Source organism: Benincasa hispida, chromosome 3 (genome assembly GCF_027475165.1).
Source record: "Benincasa hispida cultivar pf3 chromosome 3, pf3_genome.v1.1, whole genome shotgun sequence".
Classification (NCBI taxonomy): domain Eukaryota; kingdom Viridiplantae; phylum Streptophyta; class Magnoliopsida; order Cucurbitales; family Cucurbitaceae; genus Benincasa; species Benincasa hispida.
Genome location: NC_143480.1, coordinates 49,661,086 through 49,679,950, shown reverse-complemented (window position 1 = coordinate 49,679,950; position 18,865 = coordinate 49,661,086). Strand labels below are relative to the sequence as shown.

At 30.5% G+C, this 18,865-nt stretch overlaps 2 protein-coding genes across 3 annotated transcripts; both read right to left on the bottom strand.

The window, feature by feature from the left end:
- Positions 1 to 1,701: 1,701 nt before the first annotated feature.
- On the bottom strand, positions 1,702 to 4,639 carry LOC120074415 (fructose-1,6-bisphosphatase, chloroplastic-like). 2 transcript variants are annotated; one of them, XM_039027533.2, is made up of 4 exons: positions 4,043 to 4,639; positions 2,691 to 2,915; positions 2,085 to 2,591; positions 1,702 to 1,959 (listed from the first exon to the last, which is right to left on the bottom strand). In XM_039027533.2, exons 1-4 carry the CDS (start codon positions 4,472 to 4,474, stop codon positions 1,888 to 1,890), a joined length of 1,236 nt encoding a protein of 411 aa, XP_038883461.2. In that variant the 5' UTR covers positions 4,475 to 4,639; the 3' UTR covers positions 1,702 to 1,887. The 2 variants fall into 2 exon arrangements, with proteins under 2 accessions (XP_038883461.2, XP_038883460.2); XM_039027532.2 differs by having other exon boundaries at positions 2,085 to 2,597; positions 4,043 to 4,590.
- Positions 4,640 to 5,852: 1,213 nt separating this feature from the next.
- On the bottom strand, positions 5,853 to 10,393 carry LOC120074490 (laccase-7-like). Its single transcript, XM_039027633.2, has 4 exons — positions 10,232 to 10,393; positions 8,882 to 9,033; positions 6,980 to 8,322; positions 5,853 to 6,292 (listed from the first exon to the last, which is right to left on the bottom strand). Exons 1-4 carry the CDS (start codon positions 10,364 to 10,366, stop codon positions 6,162 to 6,164), a joined length of 1,761 nt encoding a protein of 586 aa, XP_038883561.2. The 5' UTR covers positions 10,367 to 10,393; the 3' UTR covers positions 5,853 to 6,161.
- Positions 10,394 to 18,865: the final 8,472 nt, after the last annotated feature.

The window sequence follows — 18,865 nt, the reverse complement described above, 5'->3', positions numbered from 1 at the left end:
AAGAAAATTTTTATAAATAAACAAATTCTAACAATACTTACACATTATAGTAAAAAATTCCAAACGTGTTTTGTATTTTTAAATTTTTTGTTATAAAGTATAAATATTTTTATTATTTTTTTTAATATTTAGAAAGGAAAATATTATTCTTATTATACTATTATGATTGTTAGTAAGCAAATAATTGGCTATGATAGGAGTTGGAGCATTTAATATTTACTTCCAAACTAAGATTCCTACCTATAGTAAATAATTATGCATCAAAAGACACATTTTCATCCAAGAATCATTATGAATCTTAAACTCCATATTCATCCACATGTTTAATAAATTATGAACCAATTTAATTTCATATATTTATATTTATGAGGTAGTTGAAAGGGTCTTAGATGAAGTTAGTCAATTAGATGAAATGTTGTGACCTTTTTTAGTGTCTTTTTAATTAGTTTAAATAAGGTTGTAATCTCCACAATTTTATAAGAAAACTTTGAATTTGAATGAAAATTTTCTTAGAGTTTAATCTATCAAGCTTTGTGCTTTCTTTATATTATTGTGTTTAGAATGCATGCTTTAAGACTTTTAATCTAGTTTGATCAATTAGATCGTGGAGATTTCAAAATTTTGAAGTTAGGAATAAATTCTTTTTCTTCTTGATTCTTTATCAATCTTCCAAGCCAAATCTGTTTTAGTTTTCTTGGGATCGTTATCAATTTACTTATTGGGGGTTAATCTTATTATCATTGTGGGGTTTCACTTGGAATAAGGGGAATTCTCAAACATAATTGAGGTACTTCCCTTTATCAATTATCCTCACTTCTATACCCTACATATGACTTTGATCTCAAAACTAATATCTTGTTAATCAATATCATGCTATAATATTTAATTTTTATTTCTAAAAAATAATTACTTATTTCGCTTCATATCATGGTTAGCTTCATGAGTAAAATTTTTTGTTGGTGTACGCTAGGCACGTTCTTAAAGAGTGTGTTTGGTCTGAGTTGAGAAGTTTGAGAACTTCACTTCTTATTTGATCCAAGGAGTTTGTGGGTTTCACTACTAAAAAATATCAAATTTATATCTTATAAATTCATTATACTGTAGACCCTAGGAGTTCACAATTCTCTAGACTTCATAACCCCTAGCTCACTACTCCACTAAATGCCTCAAATCCGCATAAAATGTTTAGGCAAAGTGAGTTTAGTTCAATAGTAATTTATCATCCTCTCTAAAGCTTAGTTCAATAGTAATTGATCATCCTCCCTAAAACTTAGTTCAACTGTAATTGACATAACCTTTCTCCCTAGAGATTGAACTTTGAAGGTTTGATCAAACAACTTACAGTTCTTGTACTAAATAAATGAATAAAGTTCTTAAATATTTGTCAAAGTAGAATATTGCATGTTGTTTAAATTGGGTTTGATTGAACGTAGTTAAACTATTGAATCGAACTAAGTTACAACTACAATTCATTATATCGCAAGGTATTTTGCTCATTCAAAAGTATAGTTCGAAAAGCATCCTCCAGATGTCGTATGCAATAAATAATGATTGTAATCGTCGCCCCGTTTCACTTAAAAGGTAAAAAAAAATCCATTCTCAATTTATACATAGTTATAGTCTAACTCGACAGGGAGGGACCTAAACCTTCACTCTCATTTTCTAATCCCTTTCTATTGTCACAACACACAACAAACGAGCTATTGAATTCATTTTCTTTTTTTCACATATGAATTAGCCATGGAGCAAATATAAACTGCACAAGGCCTCAAATTTTTATTCAGCACATTGAAATAAACTTTACAAGGATAGAATACAACTGATATACCTTCTTCCTTCATCCCCAATCAACCAAAATCCCATTATCTTGTCTTCCACGTGTATCAATCAAGCTAAATATTTCTCCACTTTCTCCACTTCTTCCACGCTTCCAATATACAGAGGCACACGTTGATGGATCTATTCAACAACACAAGCAAAATAAAATGAAAAAACTTGAATCAAACCCAGATCACAATTCCATTTTAACTCATCTGCACTAGACTAAAAAAAACTTAAAGAAGCAATGGATTAGACGAACTAACCTCTGTTGGTTGTATATCAAGAATTCTTTGATGGCCATCTGAGCCTTTGCCTCCAGCTTGTTCCACTATGAAACTCATCGGTGCACACTCGTATAAGAGCCTCAGCTTCCCATTCTTGCTCTTCTTGTCTCTGGGATACCCATAAATGCCACCATAAAGCAGGGTTCTATGGAAATCACCCACCAAACTACCAATATATCTAGCAGAGTATGGCTTTCCACTGGGGCCTGGATCCTTCAAATCATCAATGTACTTCTTCAACTTATCATCCCACAATTGATAATTCCCTTCATTAAAGGCATAAATCTTCCCAGCCTTGGGAATTTTGATGTCCTCTTGTGTCAGCACAAATTCTCCATACATGGGGTCTAAAGTAAACGCAAAAACGCCTTGTCCTATGGTGAGAACGAAGATTATGGAGCTTGAGTACATGCAATAGCCGGCGGCGAGCAGGTTGCTTCCTGGTTGACACACATTCACAACGCATCTCTGTTCTGTTGTGCCTAGCTGCTCCTTGGCATTTCATCAAACAGTTAGAGGGCATGTTGTGATGGCCCATTATTTTGGGGCCGGAAGTTGTGGAAAAGAGAATGAGGATTGGCTTACAGTGGAATCGTCGCCGATGTCGGCCAAGCATTCGTCGTTTGGGCTGTAGATGCCGAAGATAGAACCGGTTGAGACAGCGGCGTCGATGTTGGAGGAGCCATCAAGTGGGTCGAAAACAACGATGTAGTTGCCGGAGTAGCTCTCTTCTACAGCCACCGGAACATCTTCTTCCTCCGATGCTATAATCCCTGTTCGCCCGCTTGATCTCAAGCAATTGGAGAACACCTATGGCAATGTATTAGGCTTGTCAAATTAGAAATTCTGAGTTCATTTTTTTTCTTTCTAAAACAAAGAATTGAATTTATATTACAATATGTTGGGCAAATATAATTTGAAGTATCTTAACTTAAAAGTGCCCCAACACCTATGGCAGGCAATTGAATGATATAATTATAGTTATAAGAGAGAAGATTAATGGTGAAATTCATAAATTATCCCAAAAGTCACATAAAAATCTCTGCAATTGAACTAAAGAAAATTAAGATAAAATTTTTCTTTTTGAGTTCAATTAATATAACCAGAAAAGAAGGAAAAATCATTTTGAGACATTAATAACTTTCTTTTGCAAGTCTCACGTGTAGAATTTTATTTATATTTCAAAGAAGACTATCTACCAATAAGGTTAGTTTAAGTTTTCAAATGTTCAAAAATAAGCTATTTAAAAAAAAAAAAGAAGCTATTTTTAAAAAAAATTTGAAGTATTTAATCTCAAAATAACTTTTGAAACACTTTCAAAATGTATTTTAAAAGATTAAAAGAGTTCAAATAAAAATAATTTTTTAAAAAACATTTTTTTCTAATCATTTTAAACAAATCCTTAATTATATTCAATTTATCAACCAATTGATATTTCTGATAAAATAAGTATAATTCAACTAACATGAAGTTTGTACCTACTTGAGATTAAATGTTTCGTTCTCTCAACATATATTGTGAAAAAAAAAAGAAGATAATGTTGCTCAACTAAATAATAATAATAATAAAATGATTAATTTTTGCTAATTTAAGTTCTTACAATCCATAATATCACAAATTTATCAACTGGAATTTAAAATGTTCATGTCATTTTCCTTACACCCAAGAAATAAATCCTGTTTTCTCTAGATTTTCTCTAATATTTACTTAAAAAACTATAAGAATATAAGAAATTATATAAACTCAATAAGCAATTATATAAATAAGACATGTGATTATTATTTTTTTAAGAGTAAAACCATATTTCATGCTTAACCAATTACATAATAATAAAATATGCTATTTTTGTTATATATATATATATATATATAAAGGATTATCGCCCTAAAATTTTTCTTTCTAGTGATAGTTGTAGAGCAGAGTACGAACTAACGAACCTCGTTGGAGACAACGTCGAGCTTTTTCTGGTCCTCTCCCTGAACATTGACGGCTCCCTGAACTCCGGTCAAGTTCGAAATGCTCGCCCTCTGCACCAACGAAGCGATTTGCTTACACGCCATCGAAATGCTCGAAAGCACAATCGTCAGTTCCGCGTCGATCACTCCGGCCTGTTCTTGCTTCAGCAGCCAATTCGTCAACGTCTCGATCTGGAACGTGCCTTTCCTTTTCGTTTCCGCTTCTTTCGCCGCTCCGACAGCCGCGCACCGGACTGTAGAACCACCGCCGTAGTGCCTTCTGTTTCCACGGCATGGCGGATGGACGGCGGATGAGACGGAGAGGTGAAATGGAGAGAGACGAGAGAGAGAGCGGGATATTACTGGCGAGGAGACATGGCAAGGCGACGACGGCGTCGCTGTTGCGGAAGCCATTGACGATTGTTCTTCCTTTACTTCTTGTTCGTCTTCCTCTTCTTCAGATTGATTTTGTTTCAGTGTTTTGAGTTTTGAGGGATTTGTGAGGTTCGCAACCGTTTCGGCGATTTTGGGACCCACTTTATCTCGCTCTTTTTCTGTGATTATGCTTACTCCGGAGTCCAATGCAAGATTTGATCCGTTTTGGATTTGATTTTTGTTTGGGCTTTATTAGGCCCATTATAAGCCCAAAATTCCTAATTTTAATTTAGGAAATGGGTTAATAAACACTCTCTGGTTCCAAAAGTTTTTAAAAAAGTGACAATTTAATTCTTAATTTTTTTTTTTTTTTGTTTATAACGATTTATTCCATGTACTTTCGATTTTATGACAATTTATTTTCTAAACTTTATTATGTAATGATTTAATTTTTATACTTTCAAATTTGTAACAATTTAATCCCTGATATAAAAGTTTTTATCAAATTTAGATGTCAATTATTGTTATATTATGATGTAAACTTTTTATTTTAATATTGAGTATCTAATTGGTTTATCGATTTATTTATAGAATAAATATCATTAAATCTTAATATGAACTAAATTGTTACAAAACTTAAAATAAAAAGACTAAAGTTACATCATAGAGGTGAAAGGGCCAAAGACCTTCAATAAGCTAGAAGCAGAGACCTACAACAAGCTAGAAGTAGAAGACCTTCAATAAGCTTAAAGCAAATCACTTTATGCAACTTCAAAGAAAGATGTTTGAACTGTCAATTAAAATATACATATGAAAAAAAAAAAAAAAAAGAGAATTGGAGGACCATATATTAGAATCTGCAATAGGGAGAATTTCTAGTACTATGATACAATAACATGAAACTTCCTCCATATTTGTCATATCAGCATAATATTAGTATAGAGGCCATAATATGATACTATGATACTCTTACATAGTACTAGAAAATGATACTATGATACTCTTACATAGTACTAGAAAATTGCTCACTGTAATTCATTACATAGAACATTAATACAACAAATCAAATTCTCGTAGAAAGAAATTAGGTAAATGAGGTTTTATTTAATTTCAATTTATCATGTTTAGATTTATATCTCATTAAGAAATTCAATTTAAGGAAATATACTAACTTCCTTTTCTATTTGTATATATCCCTATACTCTTTCAAGGTTAACATGAAGAAGAATGTAAATAATATATTGTTAAACTAGGTTCATATTTGCAATAATATGTCTATTTACACGTATAAAATTATAAGGATAAAATTTAATAAAATAGAGCATCAAAATGTACGCAAATATATATATATATTTTTTTTTAAAAAAAAACTAAAATTGCAAAATTAACACATAAACTTTCGCATAATATATCAAGCGACCACGAATATCAACTTATATTCCACATATCATAAATTTAAAATCGACATTGAATAAAATAATGACATAATTTGCTTTAGAATATTACAAGAACTAAAAAAGAAAATACAAAGTAATTAATGCCTTACCCTATACATACGTACTTAGGTAGGCTGAATATTTCTTAATTTGATAAATCTTGAAAATAACTATAAAATAATTGATTTATTTTAATAAGCATATTTTATTTTCAAACTTAAAATTAAATATAAAAATACAACAACAATAAATTTTGTTGAAATTTGGAGGAACTTTTGCAGACAGTTTCTCTAGCATTTGGGAAGATCGTGCGGCGGCGGAGGCAGCCTCGTCGACGGCGTTGGACCATTCTCGACTTCAAACCCCATAGCCAATCCCCATGGTACGTGGACGTCCAGGTGGCAGTGCATCAGCCATACACCTGTACATTGTAAAATTTTAAATGTTTATAATTAACTTAAAATTTTTTAACACTGTGATTCCTATATTCTATTCCAGGTATTTAAAATAAGTAAAGAACTTCGGTGCAGTATTAGATGCATTCATCTGTCATGTGGCAATTTTTTAAAAAAGAATTAATTGTTATTTATTTTTTTTAATGTGAGAAAAATGAGATGCATAGATTTTATGTCTAATACCTTTAAAAGAAAGTTATAACACATTCAAATTTATGTTTAAAATGCTTGGGTGTTAGCTAGTGTAAAGCTTAGACACAAAATTAAGATTTCAAAAACCTAAATTCATAAAATACAAATATTAAATGGATAGAAAATATAAAATTAAAATTAAAAGAAAATAAATATTTTTGTTCTAAAATTTTACCATCCTTAAATTTTAAGTTGATTTTAGTTTAAAGGTTTAAAGATATTATAATTTTATTCTCTTGAATTTTATTTCAATTTAATCTTTAAATTTCAAGATTTATCCTTTCAACACTGAATATTTACACTTTTTAGTTAGTTATTGTTTATTAATAATACAAAACAACTTTTCACTAAATTTGTTATTAATAAACACTAGACTCAATTCTTTTTTAAAAAAATATTTTTGAAAAATAAGGTAACGAACCCTTGAAAATAAGAAAGAAGAAGAAGAAGAAAATATGGACCTGGATTATTAGCTTGGAAACGAATGACAGCCCAGCCGCCGACAGGGACCGCAATGGTGTTACGGATTTGTGGATTGACGAAATTGAACTTCTTCGGGTCACGAATCGGATCATAATTTCCAAAGCCTTGTGCTAGTACATGGAAGTTGAATCCATGGAGATGCATTGGATGATTTTCCAAGGAAATAAAAGCAGTGTTCTGAAGAATCATCTCCACCGTCGAATTAAACTTCAATTTCTTCACCTTCGTAGCCTTCGGCGCAAAAATCAACGAATTATCCAATCCTAAACTTGGATTTGTGTAATCAAATTTCACCGGCGGGTCATCTGGAAAATCTCTACTATAAACTCCCTCCACCTTATGAAAATACGCCTCCAACATCGACAATCCGGCGTCGTTTGGTATCACAAACGACACATTATTCATGCTCGCCGATAGTCTCTGCCCGTTCGGCCCGCCGCACGTGCTCTCGTTACCTGTTCCGCATGGGGCCAAGTTCAACCCAAACGTCACAAACATGTGATTATCCACGTGGCGAGGGACTGGGATCCAGTGGCGGGCTCCAACAAGAGCAGTTATGTTGCTGTAGAATTTATGTGCAGTTGGGGTGTCGTTGAATGCTGGTAGGACTGGCATTACTGGAGCAGTCGAGGATGATGCGCCATCGTAAGTAACGATGGCGCGTGTAATGGTGTCTGAAAAATCTATAGGTGGTCGTGCATCGGCGTAGGGACGCGCTGCCATGTAGTAAGAGCCGAGAGGCTGGTCGGCTTTGACAAGGACATCGGTGGTCTGGCCGGGAGCTAGGACGATGACATCGGTAACGTAAGGGTCGGTGTAGGTGGCGTCAACGGCGACGACGGTGAAATTGTGATTGGCGAACTTGAAGAAGAATTGGTTATTGAGTGCAGCGTTGATTACTTGAAGCAAGTAAGTTTTCCCGCGCACCATTTTTAATTGATAAGTTTGGTTTTGGGAGCAAGGGTAGAGGTTTCCAGGGAGTCCATTAATGGTGTAGGCGTCGGAGATATTGGGACCGGAGCCGGTGGCGAGGCCTTCCTCTTCAACGTGGACGACGTTGGCATTCCACCACTCTCCCAACAAGATTGGAATCTTCTTGTAAGGCTTTGGGTATGGCAATGGCCGATTGGACTTAGGGCGGATGAGAAGGGCACCGTGGACGGTGGCGCGTAGCCAGGACGAGTGGGCATGCCACCACAAAGTTCCTTCTTGTTCTTTGATTTGGAATTTGTATGTGTAGTTTCCGCCTGGTCGTATCGGACATTGGGTTATGTTTTCTGGTCCATCAGCCCATGCGCTAAGCAACTGAAATACTCCATGCCTGGTAATTCAAAATCATTAGAATGCTTTTCTTTTGATATTTAGTTTCTCTGAGAGTTTTTTTTTTTTTTTTTTTTTTTTTTTTTTTTTTTTTTTTTTTTTTAAATAACAAATAATATGTGCATGCGAAATTCGAATTAGACTAAAATAACGAAATTAAAAAAAAAAATTACAATATTATCTTTGATCTTACATAAAAGTTTTCAAATTAGTATTACTTGTAAAACACAAAACACAAATACCTATTAATATTATCATTTGAATAAAAATCTCTATTAGAATAATCGATAAATTAAAATCTAAAATGGTGTAGTATATCGGATGTGAAGGAAAATGAAAATCTCAAACATTATTGTCTACAATTTTAAGTCAACGTTGAACCATTACATTTGTTTCAAATTTTAATTTTCATTCAATTTTAATGGATTTCTATTACAACGATAGTTTCGTAAACATTTATCAAAGATTAGGAATAAATAACAATAATGTAATTTTGTTAGAATAGAATTTTATATTTTAAAACAAAAAGAAAATACGAAGGGTGTATCATTAATTAATACCAGTGAATGGTTAAATCGTAGGGGGAGTTGTTGGTGACATGGACAACGAGAACGTCGCCGTCTTGAACGTGAATGGTTGGACCTGGATATTCACCGTTGACCGCCGTTATCTCTTGCTCACGGCAGAGCCGTCTAACGGTCATGTCTTGCACCTACATGTACACAGAGAGGTACGTAGCTGTTAAGTCAATTAATAATTAAAAAAAAAAAACTAAAATTCTTAAATATGTACCCACACATGAGAGGTCGTTGTTTAATTAAAATATAATCCTAGTCTATAAAAATTCTTAATTTTGAAAAAAAAAAAATCACACACGACAAACTGAATTATTAATCATATATATTAGTTTTTAAAGATTAAATATTTGAATTATCAAACTCTGTTTCAAAAGGAAAAAAATCCCGATCTCATTTTGAATTAAACGAAAAAATATTATGTCATTTAAGTTTGACACCATATAGAAAAAACAAAAACAAAATGACTCTTAGAAAATAATTATCTGAACATATTTGATCTAGAAATAAAATACTATATAGGATACCAATTTCAAAATAAAGCCTAGTTGAACATATGTAAAGATCAATTAATTAGTTTGTATTTATTTGGTTTCTAATCTTTTCAAAATTACAAAGTTAATTCTTAAAATTTCAAATTTGATAAATTTCTAGGATAATTGCAACAGATATCATTTTAGTGAAAATAACTAAGTATAGCAATATTTTTAAAAAAATGTAAATATAGTAAAGTCTATCAATTATACGATTTATCGCTCATAGACTTCTATGCAACGATGTGGTCTATTATTAGACTCCTACTAGTGTTATGGTTTATCACTAATAGACTATCTAAAATTTGCTATATCTATATTTTTTTTTTGCATTGTACTATGTCCGCTAATAATTTGAGCTTGATTGCTATATTTACAACTGTTCCTAATTTTTATGCATTTGTTAAAGATTAGACATAAAATTCAAAATTATATATCTAATAGATGAATTAAAACTTTGAAAATTTATCAACTTATTAAATACTTTTGAAAAGTTTAAGAATTAAATAGACACAAATCTCAAAGTTTAATAATTAAACTTGTAATTTAACCCAAAAAATAAAGAAATTATACAAATATATTAAATCTTCTTTTTCTTTTTGAAATTTACAAAAAAAACATGGTACTTCTAAAACAATATTATGAATAAGAATGTATATATATATATATATATATATATATATATATATAATATATATATATATATATATAATATATATATATCATGAAGCTAGAGGAAGGAAAGAAAATGAAAGAACATAAGAAAACAATAATAATAAAAGATAAGTGGATAAATGTTTACAGTGAAAGAATGTTCAACAATGGCAGCAGAAACCATTGAAGAAGAAGAAGCCAGAAGAAGAAGAAGTGCCATTAAACAAGAAGAAGCCATTAACAAAGAACCAAAGAAAGAATTATAATTAGAAGGAAAAGGCATGGAGAGAATAAATAAATAAATTGAATTGAGACTTAAAGAGGAAAATAGACATATATTTATACAGATCGTTGAGGAGAAATTATGAGTGTAAAAATGCTGCTTTTGCAGCTCATTGGAAAATTTCGGCTAACGGTTTTTGAATTTTCATAATGTTAATCTAACCCTGAAATTTCCTTATCAAACAGCTGAAAATCATAATAATAGTAATAATAATAATAATTAAAAAAAAAAAAAAAAACATAACATTGCTCTAACCTAGTAACAGTTGTTTGGTACAATGTTGTTAGAAGTTTTGGTTTGTTAAGGAAACAAAGAGCCGTCATTTATTGACATGTCTTACGTGTTAACCCCCAATATAAGTAAGGTTTAAACTTTATTTTGGTCAATTTTGAATAATGTTATATTTTAGTCGGTGACAGATTCCAAAATTTTGTTGATGGAAACTTTATAAAGTTTAGTTAAAATAAATTTAATGAGTGAAGTTTGAACATGGGTCTAAAGGGGACCAAAAGACAAATTTATCACTAGGTTAGATAATGGTTTTGATATTATACTAGTTATATATATATAAAAAGAAAATAAAGTTAAGCTCCCCTGCATTCATACTAAATCCGTCCCTAATTTTGGTCCCTACATTTTTAAAAATGTTCGTTCTAGTCCCTAAATTTTAAATAAATAAATCTTGAATATTAGTTTTTTTACGCACATAACTTCTCTTCACCCAAGATTTAAAGTTCAGACTAAAATAAGACTTAGTGTATTGAACCTTCGACATAAGTCTTAATTATTGTTTTTTTAGGACACTTAATTATTGTTTGTAATTGGTTTTAATTTGATTCATTAATTTTCTGTTATAAAATTTTTAACTGGTGGATGTTTTTAACCCTAATTTATGAAGTTTTCAAATGTGACAGATAACTCATTTCAACATAATTCAACTGCTTTAAGCTATAAGTATTAGACTAAGTGATTAGATGTTTTCAAATTTTGTGTTAAAAAAAAAAGAAACGTGACAAGTTTTTTTTTCTTTTACTTTTTTGTTTGTGACACAAAAAATGGTTAAGCATCTTGTATTTATAAGGATATTTTGAAAGATTTAACCAACTTATGTATTCATTTCTTAAAATTTTAAATTACAAAAATTAGATGGGAGAAAACGTCAAAATAGGAACATAATTCAATTGGAATACATCGGTTTGATTCTTCAATCCCAGATAAAAAAAGTGAAAGCAAAACACAAATCATAAAGGTAATTAATATTGTTATTATTTTGAGCGGAAAGATTTGCCCAAATAAATTAAATTTACATTAAAAATTAATTATTTAACTATAATCTTTTACTGATATTTTTGGTTAATTAAGAATTGCTGGCAACACACTAGGGTCATTTTCCTTTTTATATTGGACCTAATTTTAATTAGTTTTTTTATGTCAATTTAATTTGGATTAAAATACTACTTTAGTCCTTGATTTGATATTATTTAAGGATCACATCTTGATATTTATTTAATTTTAAAGTTTGACTTGATTTTTTTTTTTTAAAAAAATTATAATGAAGGTAGAGTTTATAAACTTATTTACAAAAACAAAAAGCATATTAGTTCTCAAACAAATCCTTAATTATTCATGTTTCATTCATTTTCAAACGGCCTAAAATTAAGCTTGATATGTTGTCAACTTGAACATATGCATTTCTTTTTGGTCAACTTAAAAATATCATTTTTCTAAAAGTAGGTAACATGAGAGTTCTAGTCACAAAAATAAAAATTTCTAGGACTAGATCTAAATTAACTTTATATATATTGTGAAAATTATTATAAAATTAAAGAAAAATTGCAAAAATCATATTTAAAGTATGATGGTAGTTGCAATTACATCCCCAAACTTTTAATTGAAAAAATTAGGCCCTTAAACTTCTACCACTACGAGTGTTAAAATTGGACTTTCAAATTTACAATAGTCGTAGAAATTGTACCCCCAATGCTAAAAAACAAACCTTTAAATTTATACCATTGTTACAAATTTTACAATGATGTAAGTGTAAGGTTCCAATTTCAACACTTGTATAAGTTTGATGACTCAATTTTTACGATTAAAAGTTTAGGGTACAATTGTAATTACTCACTATACTTTTTTGCAATTTGTCCTAAAATTAAAGAAGACGCGTATCAATCATGGGAACAAAACAGTGTTATGGAATTTTCTTTCCAAGTTAGGTTAAAATCCTCATTTAAACATTTAATTTTATCTAGAAAAGAAGACTTAGGCTTGTTTATGGATTATTTTATTATTAAAGAAGAAAACCTTGACATTTATGTCTACGGTCTACATCTATGTAAATCTTTGCATTTTTCCTCGTAAATTATTTATTATTTATTATCTATTTGTTACTTATCTTGAATGTGTAATCTTGTACTAGAAACGAAAAATGAAATCTCCCACCTTCATTATCGTACAAAATGTCAATTTTATAGCATATATTAGTTTGAATAAAAAAGTCATTGACATAATCTTCTTCTTTAACGTCGAAGATTTGATCTTCCAGCACCATAGTTATTATACTAAAAAAACGTTTAAATAAAAAAGTTGAGACAAGCATATATATATATATATATATATATTAGTAAAGCAATACACTCTAAGAAGATCAATATTGTTGTAAGATGAAATAGGCCAATACCCAAGAGTTGAATTGGTTTATAATTCAAAGAAACTCTAGATCAATTTCATATAATAAATTGTTATTACAACTCCAATAAAAGTAACTTCTTCTTGATTCTCATAATCCTTAGATATTAGAGTTTACGTGGAAACTTAAGAGCATATGTTTTATATATATGAGTTGAGTTGTGTTCATATTAGCCAATTTTTCTGACTTCTTGATCATTAATATATGCTATAACCAATTGAGATAAGCTAAAAGTTTAGTGACAAGTAAATTATATTTTAAATTTTATAATATATGTTAAATGCACGTATTGTAAAATTAATTTATTTAGAAGGTAATAACAAATATAGCATATGGAAATATATATATATATATATATATATAAAAGGACAACACGAAGGAGAAACAAAAAAGACAACGGCTTACATTGTGCCAAACTTGATAACTTGTCAAATGTAACCATCTGGTGAGAAGAATATTATGAATGATCATCATGGATTAGGTAATTGTGTACTAATAAATTTATCTTCAATTTTGACCACATATTTGCTTGGTCAACATCATGTAAATACTAAATATCAACTCATTTTCATTTTTATGTTTCTTTTTATTTCTTTTGTCAAAGAAAATCTCGTTCAATTTGAACATAATTCATTAAGATATCTGTTCTCGATTAATTAAAGAAATAAGGAGTTCGAATATCTCAAACTATTTATTCAACCAATAAAAAAAGTATTGTTATGTATCCAATTTTTTTTTCTCCCCATGAGATTGTAGTTCCGGTTAAAATATGCCTAATTGCCTAGAAGGAAGTTGATAAAGAATTTGATTTTATTTGGACTTAATATTCATACCTATTTACTTGTCATTTTTTAAAAATCTTTTATACTTAATTTTAAAAGGCTATTTAAATTTTTTCAAAAACAGAAAATAAAAATAAAATTCATTTTTAGATTGAGTTGTCAAAACTCTCAAATATCATTGATTGGAAAGAAAAAAAGAAGAAGAAAATCTTAAAAAAAAAAAAAATCATCCGATGAATCTTACAATTATTATTAGGATTGTTTTTAAATATAAAAAAATGAATCAAAATATTTACAAATATAGTAAAATATCACTGTATATCAGTAATAGACATCGATAGACGATGTTGATAGACTACTATCATCTATCACCCGTAGATATTGATAGACTGTAATATTTTGCTACATTTGAAATTATTTTCAGAACTTTTATCATTTTTAACCATTTTCCTTTTTATTATATAATAATTATTTTTTGAGCATGAGGTCTAGGTTGATGGTTGGACAATTTCAGATAAGAACAACAGTCAAAGTCAACGAAAATCTAGTTTAGGAATATATAATAATTTTCTTATTAGTAATCCAAATCATAGACATTATTATTTAAACTTTGTTTGAAAATAACATTTTTGATAACATTAGGAAGTCAATCTTGTTAAGCAACATAATATTTTAAAATTGAACCAATTTTATTATATAGCAGTTTTCAGTAGTATCCCATATTTTTGGTTGCTTCAAATTTTATCCCTTCAATGTAATCTTTTGAAATGAATTTTTCGTAATATTATAACTATGGTTTTGTTAAAATATTGACAAGTTTTAAGTTTTTATGAGAAGCTTATTCAATAGACTCAAAGTTCCTTTTTTTTTCTTATACATTCATTCTAAAATTTTAATTCTTCAGCTGCATCAAAAGAAAGCTCACTTTAAAATTTTCACATGAGATAATTCAGTAAGAAACCACGCAATAACATCCACTTCTTAGCCACACATGAGGGTACGGCACCTTAATCAATTAAACTATGTTCAGTTTTGATTTGAATGAAGATTTGTATGATTGATAACCGTCTTAACAATTTGTGAACATAAACATAACTTAATTATATAAAAATATGTAAAATCGACCAATAAGTCAATATTATCCGTACCTCGCGTATTGTTAAAAACAAAATGGTCTCATCAAATTTTGGGACCCACTTTTATTTCACTTTTTAGGGGTGTGGGGACACTAAGTTGAGATATGATATATGGAGTTCATATGTTTGTCTTTGGAGTGCAAAGTTGTTTTATCCGAGGTCTATGTTTGGGATGCAAAGTTAAGTTCATATGTTACGAGTATTTGGTGCAGTTTTTTGAAATCTTCATAATATGCTTTTATGCTATTGTTGTTTTGAAATTTTTTTATCCAATAATTCTATCGATCTTTATTTGAATAAAAATTATGAATTGCAGCTTTTTTTTCTTTTATATTATAAAATTTTTCTTTCTTTCTTTCTTTTATTATATATATATATATATATATATATATATTTGGTAATGAACAACAATTAAACAACTATATTTATGGCAAGAATATAGTTAAATAAAATGGAAAACCAAAGAGAAATAAAAAAAATTTATTCCTAATTTTACTCTATGAATTTCATCATCATTATCATTGAAAAAAAATATGAAGACTAGCCACTCAGACAATAGATGTTAAATATAAAGCTTTGACACAGTCTGTGACAATAAGATTATGACAGACAAAGAAATAAGAGATATGTATAGAGATTGGTAACCTAGTTCGGTGATAACCACCTACATCTGGAGGCATACAATCCAGAAAAGATAATCCACTAATATTCAAAGAGTCAAGCAACTACAATGTAGTACTTATCTGTAAAGTAACGACTTTTAAAGTGACTCATGAATAGCCTAACTTACATATTATCTAGGCTCTAGATGTGAGAGTCCCTCTCAAGAACGCATAGGCTTCCCCTAAGTATGCTAATATTAATGTTGAATATTTCAACTTTCGATAGTGTATGGGACTCCCTTTCCAATAATATTATATCTTCCTTATCACAATGAACTCCCTTCATTGAAGTATCTTAAGTATGCCCTAAGATGATGAACTTCTTCTCATTTGATAAAGTCTCAAAATCCCTCTAAGACCGAGAATTTCTTCTCAACATCAATGTCTTTGGCTTCCTCTAAGACATACGAAATCTTCTTGAACTCATACTCTTCACTAAATATTATGCACAATAGATTATAGTGAGTAAGAACACAGAACCACACAAAACAACTTTGTATCATTCGACCTAAAAACAAAGAACATTCAGTAAAGACAATTAGCAACGACCACCCTAGAAGAGCACCTCTTTCTCCTTTTAAAAAGAAACCGAGATAGAAAACATAATCCCCATTCGAAAATTACAACCCTTCAACAAGGAAAAAATCAATAGAATAAACTTGCAAGAATTTTCTAGATAAGGAAAGAAAAATATACTGCAAGATCGACATCCTTCGTGACTCCTTCTGCACCATTTGTAACAACTACAAAACCACCAAGATCAACCTTAAATAAAAATAAAGGCAACAACCAAAACTCCAACAAATTCCCCCTTTAATTGATATCTTTTTTAAGATAGGATTAAAAAAGCCAGAGGCAAAAAAACAAGAAACCACAACCAGTTGGCAATTATAAGAATATTCGAGGGTGAAGTAGGTATGGTCGGGACAAGTCAAAGCCAAAGTCAACCAAAAAGTCAACTTTTCGAAATAGGGTGAAGTTGTGGTAATTTTTAAGTTTCAAAGATAAATTTAAGATGTTTAAGGTTTGTTAAACTCAAATCTGGCTAGAATTAAAGAATAATTGAATGGAAAAAAGGGTAAACTTGAGGGAGAAAGAGAAAATGGTAAATTGATGGATTGTTAGATAAAATTTGGATTATTCTTATCAAATTATCTCCTTAGGATAGTAAGAGGTGAAAGATTAGTCAGCTGGGCATGTGGGAGACCTTAAGCAGGCATTGGAAATCAAAGAAGGAAGTTCGAATAGAAGTTTTGAGGTTTGGTTGGCTTTAAAAAAGGGAAGAAGAAAATAATTGAATTAAGAGTTTTTTATGGAGGAAAATTGGAAAAACGGAGCTAAAACATCGAGGGAGATGAGAGGAAGGTCATGGATGTTATGATTGAAGAATTTTGACCAGAGAAGCAAAGGAAAAGAAGAAAAATAGTGGTGCTAGAATTCGAGCAAAAACATAGGATACTCAAGTTTTGGCTAATTCGTGGAGTTAGAGGCTAATTTGAAGCTCCAAATTTAAAGGTAAGTTACTTTAAAGTCCCTCTAGAGTTCAATGGTCTTTGATTTGATCGTTATTGGTTGGAATTTTTTATTTTAATATCTAAAAATTCTATAACCTTTTTGCTGAAAAATAGGGTGCCGAGAAGTATTTCGCAAATTTTGAGAGTTCTAGAGAAAATCGAACGTTCAAATTTTGAGGATAGTTAGTTTTAATAATGGGTAAAAGGTTTAGGTTATTTGAGTTTTTATTGGTCGAAAATTTGAATTTTCTCGCCGAAAAATAGGTACCCGTGGAGAGTTTGATCGATTCAGAGCGATTCGAGGCCCTAAACTTTGAGGTAAGATAGTTTAAGGGATGGGAAAAGGTTTGTATAAGTTACTTAGAGTGGGTATGGCTGAAATGAGAGAAATTGGTCGTCGAAGGCTCGCTGGAAAAGTTGGTTGAAATCTGAAAAATTATGAGCTGAAGGTTGAAGAAAGAGTTGACTTTTATAGTAGACTTCTGTCTGACATCTGTTGCCCGTCATTAAAAATTTGAAAAATTCAATTTTAGGTTAGTTAAGGTGCTTTTAAGCATGATTAGGGGTCCAGTTGGTATTGTTATGATATTTTAAATCTAAAATTAGAAGAAATTAGGATCCTAACCCAATTTTGAAGTTGATTAAGAGGCTAATTTAAAGTAAACCCTAATTAGGGTTTAAAAAATTAGGCAAAATTGGACAAAATTAAGACTAATTAAGGTATTCCTAACCTTAATGTAAGTTATAATGGATATCAATAAGATGCTTTGACTTTAGAATTAAGTTAATTTGGAATCTTAAGTTAATTTTAAGGTAATTTAAGGATTAAAGTATAAGGTTAAACCTTAAAATTGGATAGCATTAGGGTTTGGGAAAAATAAGTGTACTTAAGTTTGATTTAAGTCCTAATTGGTATATTAAGATACTTTGAGCTTAAATTGGATTAATTTGGGAGAAATTAAGGTAGTTAAAGTAATTAAAGGGACTTAATTGTGAGTAAACCCTAAATTGAGTAAAATAAGGGTTTAATTGAAAGGGATCACGTGACACTTGGTAGGAACTTCTCGGCATGTTGAACAACACAGTGACTCTCAACGAGATTGGAAGAGCAAGAAAGAGACAGGCTCGCTCTAGTGCAGAAGCCATAATCGAATGTATTTCTCATTCTACATTCTCTCTTACCAAGTAAGACGGGAATGTTACTCGACTGAGAAATCATACAAACAGTAGTGGAAAATTGTCGCTTTTCTTTAGATATAGTTATAGTACACTGAAACTATGTATTATGGTAAGCGGCCGCCACCTTCGCGCTGATCGTTCACTTTCTCAGTAGCAAAAGCGCTTCTCTTTGCCCCTAATAAGGAAACGAAATAATCTCAATTTGATGACAAATCTGGTCCTCTTGGTTTTCTCAATTTCTATATTTCGTGCTCAAAACCTTGATTCGGTCAACCATGTAAGACAACCCAAATGCTCTGCTCTGGCTGAAACTGACAGAGGGGTGGAGTGGAGGATTGGACCTCTGCTTTTATTAAGGTTCAATACTCTTTGTGTTAGGCTCTCTCCCACCAACCCCCCCATGCTATTTACTAACTTAGGTTTAGAGATCGATTTCTTAAAAAACTTCGAATGGAATTGGAGCGCCAAGCTCAGCTCCGCACAACATAGGGATTGGCATGCTTTCGGGAAGAACATAGAATAGTAGAGGATGTTTTC

Coding starts and splice junctions, on each gene's coding strand:
- LOC120074415 (XM_039027532.2), bottom strand. CDS start 4,474: ATGGCTTCCGCAACAGCGACGCCGTCGTCGCCTTGCCATGTCTCCTCG. Junction 2,598..2,690: donor ACATCGGCGACGATTCCACT/GTAAGCCAATCC, acceptor TGAAATGCCAAG/GAGCAGCTAGGCACAACAGA. Junction 1,960..2,084: donor TTGATATACAACCAACAGAG/GTTAGTTCGTCT, acceptor GTTGTTGAATAG/ATCCATCAACGTGTGCCTCT.
- LOC120074490 (XM_039027633.2), bottom strand. CDS start 10,366: ATGCCTTTTCCTTCTAATTATAATTCTTTCTTTGGTTCTTTGTTAATG. Junction 8,323..8,881: donor TACGATTTAACCATTCACTG/GTATTAATTAAT, acceptor TTGAATTACCAG/GCATGGAGTATTTCAGTTGC. Junction 6,293..6,979: donor TTTCCAAGCTAATAATCCAG/GTCCATATTTTC, acceptor TACAATGTACAG/GTGTATGGCTGATGCACTGC.